This window comes from Aulonocara sp. 'chitande type north' Nkhata Bay, linkage group LG7 (genome assembly GCF_057382095.1).
Source record: "Aulonocara sp. 'chitande type north' Nkhata Bay isolate Kocher_YH1m ecotype deep benthic linkage group LG7, A_spYH_male_GT1.1, whole genome shotgun sequence".
Classification (NCBI taxonomy): domain Eukaryota; kingdom Metazoa; phylum Chordata; class Actinopteri; order Cichliformes; family Cichlidae; genus Aulonocara; species Aulonocara sp. 'chitande type north' Nkhata Bay.
The window spans coordinates 44,667,507-44,676,295 of record NC_141350.1 but is presented as its reverse complement, the minus strand read 5'-3'; the positions used below and the strand labels follow the sequence as shown (position 1 = coordinate 44,676,295).

The 8,789-nt window shown below is 41.6% G+C and overlaps 1 protein-coding gene across 1 annotated transcript; it reads left to right on the top strand.

Annotated features, from left to right (window-relative positions):
* The first annotated feature begins 481 nt into the window (after positions 1-481).
* car15 (carbonic anhydrase 15) lies at positions 482-4,870 on the top strand. Its single transcript, XM_086300669.1, has 8 exons — positions 482-705; positions 836-865; positions 2,735-2,911; positions 2,986-3,131; positions 3,241-3,333; positions 3,419-3,485; positions 3,574-3,734; positions 3,831-4,870. Exons 1-8 carry the CDS (start codon positions 654-656, stop codon positions 4,053-4,055), a joined length of 951 nt encoding a protein of 316 aa, XP_086156795.1. The 5' UTR covers positions 482-653; the 3' UTR covers positions 4,056-4,870.
* Positions 4,871-8,789: the final 3,919 nt, after the last annotated feature.

Here is an 8,789-nt window from a genome sequence, read left to right as displayed (position 1 = left end):
GAAGCACCGTCGGAGAAAAGAGGCTTTGTTCATGCAGGCTGAGTAGTGACGGAGTCGCACAATCTATTCCTGGATGGGAAACACGTAACACTTAACACTGAGCTGTTAGGAGAGGAAGTGTAACATCACTTAAAAACATGCGTTTAAGTGTAAAATTAGGTGTTAATTTGAGGGTTTTTAACTGGATTCCCAGAGCTTGGCACTGATTAGAGGGTGGTCCCTCCCACTGTAAAGCGTGGGGCAGTGATGAGCAAATATAAAGAGAACCTCTGAAGTTTAAACACGGTGTCATTTTTACAGCCTCTTTATACCGAGTCATATATATTCTGTTCACTTCTAATCCAGCCTCCTAACACATCCTCTGACTTTCCCATGAGATGAATGGGTCTTGTTACTAGTCACTGGGCATCTATGCTTACAGCAGCAGCAGCTGGGGAGGTGGGGGTGTGTGTGGGTGTAGGGGGGGTGAAGCTCTCCCTGTATCAATGAGCCTGTTTATCAGAAAAGACCACTAGACTGGTAATGACACGGTTGACTGATCAGCCCAGGAGAAAGTAAATCTCAGCTTTCACCTTCCTTCCTATATTTAAGCCGGACGTTCGCCCTCGATTGTTTCAGTCTTACCTCACTGTGCGCTCCACCAGGATCCTAGGATGATTTGGACCGCAGCTCTCCTCGTGATCGTCGGCTCATACGCTGACTCAGGTGAGGGCACGACTCTGGTCTCGCGGGGTGAAAAGATATTGCGAACGTCTCTTACGCGCAATTTCGTGTAATTGGATGGAAGGGAAAGAAAGGTGATGTTTGTCGTCACTGTGCCGTTTTCATTTCGCAGATGACTACTGTTATGATGAGCCACATTGTGGTGAGTAACTTATTTGTTTTTTAATTTTAAAACGAGCGCTGTCACGATGTCACATTTTCACTTTATGATTAGAACGGTGAAAAGGATTCACGATGATAGTATGAAATCTTTAGAAAGGATTTTATCAAATTCCATCAATGACACAGTTACAGTGCACAATACAGACCAAATGCCCACTTCTTTGGTTACACCTTGCTCGTACCCCTTTTGCCTTCAGATCTGCCAGATTCTTGATTCAACAAGGTGCTGGAAATACTACTCAGTGATTTGTCAGCTGAACGCCCATGATTCAAATCTCCTGTTCCACTAAATCACAGATGTGCTCTATTGGACTGAGCTCTGATGACTGTGGAGGGCATTTGAGTACAGTGAACTCATTGTCATGTTCAAGAAATTGAGATGATTTGAGCTTTGTGACATGGCATGTTATCCTACTGGAATCAGATTATGGCCACACTGTGGTCATAAAGGGATGGACGTGACCGGCAACAATACTCTGGTGGTAGTGCTTTAATGCTCAGTTGCCATTGCACCACCAGCAGCCTGAACCATTGATACCACACAGGATGAGTTCATGCTTTCATATGGTTCACACCAAATTCTGACCATCTGAATGTGACAACAGTCAGTCACGTGGCAGCAACTGAATGCCTTTAGGCATGTAGACATGGTCAAGGGGGCATATTGAAGTTCAAAACGGGTATTTAAGTGACTTTGATTGTTGATGCCAGATGAGCTGACTGAGTATTTCAGAAACTGCTGATTTGCTGGGATTTTCCACACAACCATGTCTAGAGTTTACTGTACGGGGTCTAAAAATAAATAAATAAAGGACAAAATGTCAAGTGGGCAGCAGAGAAGAGAATAAAGCGGCAGACTGCTTCAAGCTGAATAACCAGTTGCTACAACCAAGGTGTGCAGAAGTGTGTGAATCTTGAAGCAGATGTGCTACAGTAGCAGAAGAGACCACATTAGGTATCACTCCTGTCAGCTAAGAACAGGAAGCCGAGGCTACAATTCACATGAGTCCACCAAAGCTGGAAAATAGAGAGTTGAAATGTTGACGCTTGGTCTGATGAGTCTCGATTTCTACTGCAACATTTGCCTGCGAGGATCAGAAATGAACATGAAAGGATGGATCTATTCTGCCTTGTATCAACTTGGTGGTGGTGTAATGGTGTGGGTTTCTTGGCACACTTTGGGGCCCTTAGTACCAACTGAGCATCATTAAAACTCAACAGCCTATCAGCCGGATGGTTGCTGACCACATCAACCCAACAGAGCACCTTTGGGATGTGCTGGAACAGCTGACTGACATCATGGATGTGATGCTCGCATGTCAGTGTGGACCAAACTCTGGGGAATTTTTCCAGCACTTTGTTCAATCTCTGCCATGAAGAGTTAAGGCAATGCTGAAGGCAAAAAGACTTATATATTAGATGATCTGAAGCTGAAGTCACTGTTGAAAGTCTAAAGCAGGGATCTCCAATCCCAGTCCACGAGGGCCGGTGTCCCTGCAGGTTTTAGGTGTCCTTGATCCATCACAGCTGATTTAAATGGTTAAACGACCTCCTCAACATGTCTTGCAGTTCTCCAGAGGCCTGGTAATGAACTAATCATGTGATTCAGGTGTTTTGACCCAGGGTGAGATCTAAAACCTACAGGGACACCGGCCCTCGTGGACTGGGATTGGGGACCCTGGGTCTAAAGTATCCTTTCAAAATAAAAGCCAAAATATCAGATATTCGGAAAGCATGGGTTGTCCAAAACTGATTGCTGTGAGCTGATTTTAAGGTTAAGCAAGCAAGGTTCTTCTTACACTTTTTAGTTGTCTGTCTGGAGCTCATGAGTCTTCTTTCACATCCTCAGATCCTTACTCATGGGGAGACATGGTCCCTTCCTGTTACTCTTTACTTAATCACCATCACTCTCCCATCAACTTGGACGAACACATGGTCAGAAACGCCTCTCTGGGCGCTCTGTATCTAGAGGGCTTCGAGGAGACGCAAACAGGCCACTGGACGCTCAAAAACGACGGGCACTCAGGTGAATACCCCGCATATTGTAGCGCGTTTTTGTCGCGTGGGCGCTGGGGGTGACGCGTGCGCTGTTGCTCTCAGTCATACTGCAGGTCGGCAGCGGCATGGCGGTGAGTGGTGGCGGTCTTCCAGATGTGTACCACACCATCCAGCTGCACTTCCACTGGGGAGGTCCGGCGTCCAACGGCTCAGAGCACACTGTGGACAGACGCAGATACCCAATGGAGGTACAGTATGGTCAGTAGACGGAGTTACACAGTCACAAGCCACCTGTGTAAGCACACAGATGCAGTGCAGCCTTCCCTTAATGTCTCTGTGGACTTTCTTTACTTCCAGATGCACATAGTCAACATGAAGTCCATCCATCCAAATCTGTCTGCAGCCCTCGACGATCCAACGGGACTTGCCGTTCTTGGATTCTTCATTGATGTCAGTTTATTTCTCAGCCTAGTCCTGAACTACATTTTTAAGGATTTTTAAAGCAAAACTATTAAGACATTATCATATTTCTCAGGTTGTGTATGCAGATAATGTGCACTTTGGACACATCTCACAGAAACTCTCCTCTGTTGCTTACAAAGGTGAGTGGAGCCTTAAGAAAAATCCACTCCTGCCTTCTTGTGTTAGTCGTAGCAATGTTCTCATTATGTCTGTGCATCCTTCCCCCAGGGCAAGCAACTAAAGTAAAGCCATTTCCTCTAATGAGCCTCCTGCCGAAGCACAACATGAGTCAGTATTACCGATATTACGGCAGCCTTACCACCCCTCCATGTTCTGAAGCGGTTGTGTGGACTTTGTATGAGGTCCCCATCTACATTTCATGGTCCCAAGTAAGTCGCCTAGGTTCAGATCAGGTTTTATTTATTTTTTTAAAAGACTTACTTGTTGCTTTAAAATATTATTTTTGGGTTTGGTTGTCTCCTCAGCTGGCTCAGTTTACCTCGCAGATCTTCTCCACAGAGGAGGACGCAGAGCAGGTGACCCCTCTCCAGAACAATTTCAGACACATTCATCACATCTTCAGTCGCGTTGTCTCAGCCTCCATAGATGCCAAACTCCTCAGAGGAGCGGCAGGTCGAAGCCTCTTGTCTGCTACATCAGTGCATCTGCTTCCAGTCCTTTTACTGGGAGGCTTCTTATCTGGACTTTAGCACCATGGTAAATCCAAGGCGTGAAATAGTACAACACCAAAATTAAAATTAAATAAAGAACAGGTTAGTTGAACTTTTCATTTAAGGAGAAGTTTTCAGACATTTAGAAATACTCTAGGAAAAACAAGCAAACTGTGAAGAAGAGTACTGTAAGTAGGGTTGCCAACTCCCTGAAAAATAAATAAGGGACACCTCGTGGCCAGGGCCGGGCAACCCAGTTGTCTTCACCCTTCCCAGTGTGGTAGCTCTTTTTTTGTGTGTGTGAAATTATTTTTTAACCATTTGACTTGAATTTGATTTAAGCAGATGCATATTCTTTGTGATATGACCATATGGGAAACAAATGATCATTTAGCCATTTATTTTTAGCTCAAAATGACAACATTAACACAGTAAAACAGGTCTCTTTCTTAAACAGAAGCCTGTCATGCTTAACTTTTGAGAATATAAGTAAATCTTTCTTTAAAAGAACTCTGTCCTGCTTAACTTAAAATTATATAAATTAATAGAAAGCAATAGAACGAAAAATATTCTTGTAACAGTGCACATATAGTGCATTTAGTACAATTGGCTTCAGCTGAGGTATTATTTCAGCTTTTCTAATGCTAATCAGCTGCTCCTGTTTGTAAACCCGCTTGTTCCCATGATTACGCACCTTAACTCATCATCATTATTCATCTATGTATTACTTTTATGTATTATTCATCTATTTGTTGTAATCATCCATCCTTGCAGTTGTTTATTACACAAAATAAATGATATTATCACACTTCTGGCCACATAGCGCTGATATTCACTGCACATGCCCATATTAACCTTAACCAGAGGGTTTAAACAACAAACCAGTGTTTACATACCATATCTGCTTCTGCCGTGGCCTGGTGGACAAAAAATTGGTTAAGGGTTCCCCGAGCTTTCACGCCCCTCGTGTTCTTCTTGTGCCCACCACTAGAAGCATGCCTATGGAAAAAGTGCGCCGGCACACAGTGCAGTGCGCTTTATAGGTGTTATCGTGCACTTTCCCAGCCAGGTGTTTTCCTTTTCCCAGTCCTCCCTGTACTTTTGCAGCCTTTTTTCTTTTCTTTCTCTGAGGGGAACAAACATTGCTGCTCTAACGCTGGGCTTACACTGTGCGATTTTTGGCCCATTTTGAGCCGATTTTTGAGTCGTGCGACCGATTTGGTGATCGGCCCGATTTTGGCCTTCATCGTGCATCGTGTAGTATACGTGGGGTAACAAGAAGCGATTAACACCTCACGACCAGCTCCCGATCATCAATCGCTCGTGAGGGTGTCACCACAGCCGCTCACACTGCTCATGCGCAAACACGTAAACATCGGTGAAAAAGACGGCGCAGCACGGCTGTGCAGCGTGTGATCTGGACACAAGTGATGGAGGCACTTGTAGAACTTTGGAAAGCTCATCCGAGCCTTTTCGATGTGGCATCACAAAATTATCACGACCACAACAACCGTGAAAATAGTTGGATTTACACTGCTGCTCAATCACAGCTGCCTGATCATGTTTTTCATTAGCAATTTAGCAAAGTTGATGGTGGTGTGTCTGTGTGAGTGAAAGACAGAGAGAGCGAGCGACAGATTTTCTGTTATAACCTTCATGTTATGTTGGCACAGTGTGAGCACTCAGGTCGCATCAGAGCATCGGGCCGTATAGTGTGAGACCCTGCATCGTGACCTGCAAACTTCTAATCCCTGCGAGTCAATCGTGCAGTTTGAGCAAGAGCTGAATAACGTGACTGAAAAAAATCGCAGTGTCTGCCCAGCTTTAGGTGTACTGTCATCCGAGACGTGCACCGCAGTGTCGGCGTTTGTTTCCCTGTTGGCCATGCTTGTTGTTGTGGTCATCTGTTGTCTTCCGGTATTTTCTCCGCAAGCGACCTTTCCTCGACCAATGAGATAATCTGAATTGTCATACTCGAATTGTCATAAGTGTGCTGTCAGCTCATTGGTCACAAAGCAGGAGAGGGGCTGGGAATTATGTTTTCAAACAAAGCGTTAATTCCATAAACATTTATAGACTACTTTTGATTCTCACTGTATTACGGGACAAAGTGCGTCCCTTATTAGCTCAATACGGGACGTGTACTTTTGTTTCTAAATACGGACGATTCCGTGTTTTTAAGGGACGGTTGGCAACCCTAACTGTAAGTGTTATTTAACGTCTCGTGTGTTTTCAGGAAATTTGAATTTATTAGCATGTTGCTAACCGTTTAATGTGAAGCCTTTTGCATTCAAAGTGTGCTTTTAAAAACTACAACCTAATGTACATGCGTATACCTTTGTTTTTCTGTAGTGAGCAATTAAAAAATAAAAATAAAAGCAAAGTTAAGTCAAAGCAAAACTTGGTTGGTTAGCATAGCATGTTAGCATGCTAACAAGATTGATTGTTTATAAAACATTTGAAAAATTAAAAGTATTGGTCAGGCATTTTAAGCTGATGATAATGATTTAAAAATATGCCCAAATAACGCAGTAATGCAGATTTATGAAAAAAGTAAAGAAATATATAAAGAAAAATACAATTAGATCTATAATTCATTAGACAACATAATTTCCATGTCCTTGTATGTCACTACAGTGGATTTCAAACAGTTGAGATGTGATTTAAATGAGAATTTCAGTTTTAATTTATAAACGTTTTATAAAATTTATATACCGTCTTTTAATTAATTGAACAAACCATATGAATTTAAACATAAAGATTGTTGAAACTGACACTCTTACTTCCTCAAGAGTGTGACTAGATGTGAAACTGTTTTTTCTTTACCATCGAAATAATTCTGTGGTCATCCACTTCACCATTTCTGTGGTCTTTCAGACCTTTTTGATGTCGCCAAGCTGCCTAGTATTTATTCCCTTTAAGGTTGAACTGAACTGCTAAAGCTTTTGCTATCGCTCTGATAGATTTATGTATTTCAGGCTAACAGAGGTCTCCCTTACTTGTACTTCCACCTTTATGGGCCTCACATTTAAAATTAGAGTGAAAAGCCACTATATGAAGCTGAAGGTCTTACCCTTCAATCATTTCTTGATTTTGTTTTAATATAAAGTATCCACTGTTGTGTTATAATGAGGCAAAACTATAAAATATATTCATATTAATTAATATTAACCTCCTAAGACCTGAACTCTTTCATGGCATGCATTTTTAATTTTTCTTTGCTATTTGGGTTGATTGGGACTTGATGAATTTAAAAACAAAGAATTAGCAGATTTCTTTTTTTTTTAAACCTAATTTTAGTTTCTGAGAAAAATGAGATCCACAGTTGAGGACATTCGTTTTAAACTTTGATAGAACAGTGGCAGTATAACGTCCTCGTAAGTGGATATCAGGTCCTTGTAGAGAAAAATTAAGTATTTTGGTCTAGACAACCCAAAATGTGATGTCCACATATGTGTACGCCAGGTCCTAGGAGGTTAATATTAATTCTAAGTGTAACTCCTCTGTTCAGTAACCTCAATAGATGCAGAGTCAATCGCAACATTGTTCTGAAGCACAGACATGTCGCTGCTCCGTCAGCATCACCACCATTCAAAATTATTGTTATTTAACACTTAATACCACTTAATGATATGAAAATTGATAGATTATAACCCATTAAACTGTCCGCGTTTGTAGCTATTTCCTATTTACTCATTAGTGTAAGTTATATATTAACATCAGTAGTTTCAGCTTTTTTATGTAATGCAATACTTTTAAGGATTTAACTTCTTTATAATTTACTCATAGCTATTTTAACAATTTTCCAAACTACTTTCAGCACCTTAATTGTGATATTAACATTACTGATTAAGGTTAACTGTGTGTGTTTTCTAAGGGTTTAATTTTTAGTTCAGAAAGTAGTCAAGAGAGCATGGAGAGGATGCTTAGCTGTTTTAACCACCGAGCCAGCTACTCATTGCTTAACTGTGTGCTTGTGTTGGTTAGCGATAAACTCTAACCCTTTCAACTCTAATAGATTTAGCCATACTTTAAGCTGGCTGTTTAAAAGATTTATGATACTATTACATCATGCAGGCCTGTACATTCCTTTCCAAATGACTTGGGCTAAAGCTAAATGTCCCCCTGGGCACTGTTAGCCTTTGATTGGGACGAACATTAGTGCTTTACGGTTATTCCTGCAACAGTACGTTTTCACTGCAGACATTTTGAAATCCAAAGTTACATTACTTTGCATGGTGCCTCACCTGCTTTTCCTACAGTAGCAGGAGGAAAGGTCTGTTTTGAAAAGAAGAGGGCGTTAAGGAAAGGTGCTAGAATATAGCACAGTAATGGCTGCCTAATGAGCCGATTTACCAGCGTCACGCAAAAACATGCAAACATTAGTTTGTACTCAGTGCTCAAGTCTGCATTGAATTTTGAAGTGTGGCCGTACGTCGTGTAAAGGAGGACTGCGGGTTACGCCAGGAAAAAAAGAAACCTGCAAGGAAACAAAAGCCTTAATATTTTCTGTGTGACTGTTCTTTAAAGTGTGACTCGCTCCCTTATAACACTTGTGTATCCTAACAATAAAATCATTCTTTAAAATCCTATTTGCTGCTGTTGTTTTTTTGTTATTCCTCATGCAAAAAGGTTTCAGTATAGGTTAAAGTATGTGGCTGAACTGTGGTCAGCAATAAATGGGGAAACATGCCAGCCGACTCACACAGGTGTAGAATATATGGTGATCATGGTCACCACTGTGACAACATCCATGTGACCTTAATCATCTAC

What these genes read in the sequence shown, in the direction of transcription:
- car15 (XM_086300669.1), top strand. Translation starts at nt 654, where the DNA reads ATGATTTGGACCGCAGCTCTCCTCGTGATCGTCGGCTCATACGCTGAC. An exon ending in TTATGATGAGCCACATTGTG is followed by an intron (nt 866 to 2,734) that starts GTGAGTAACTTA and finishes TCACATCCTCAG; the next exon opens with ATCCTTACTCATGGGGAGAC. An exon ending in CTCCTCTGTTGCTTACAAAG is followed by an intron (nt 3,486 to 3,573) that starts GTGAGTGGAGCC and finishes TCCTTCCCCCAG; the next exon opens with GGCAAGCAACTAAAGTAAAG.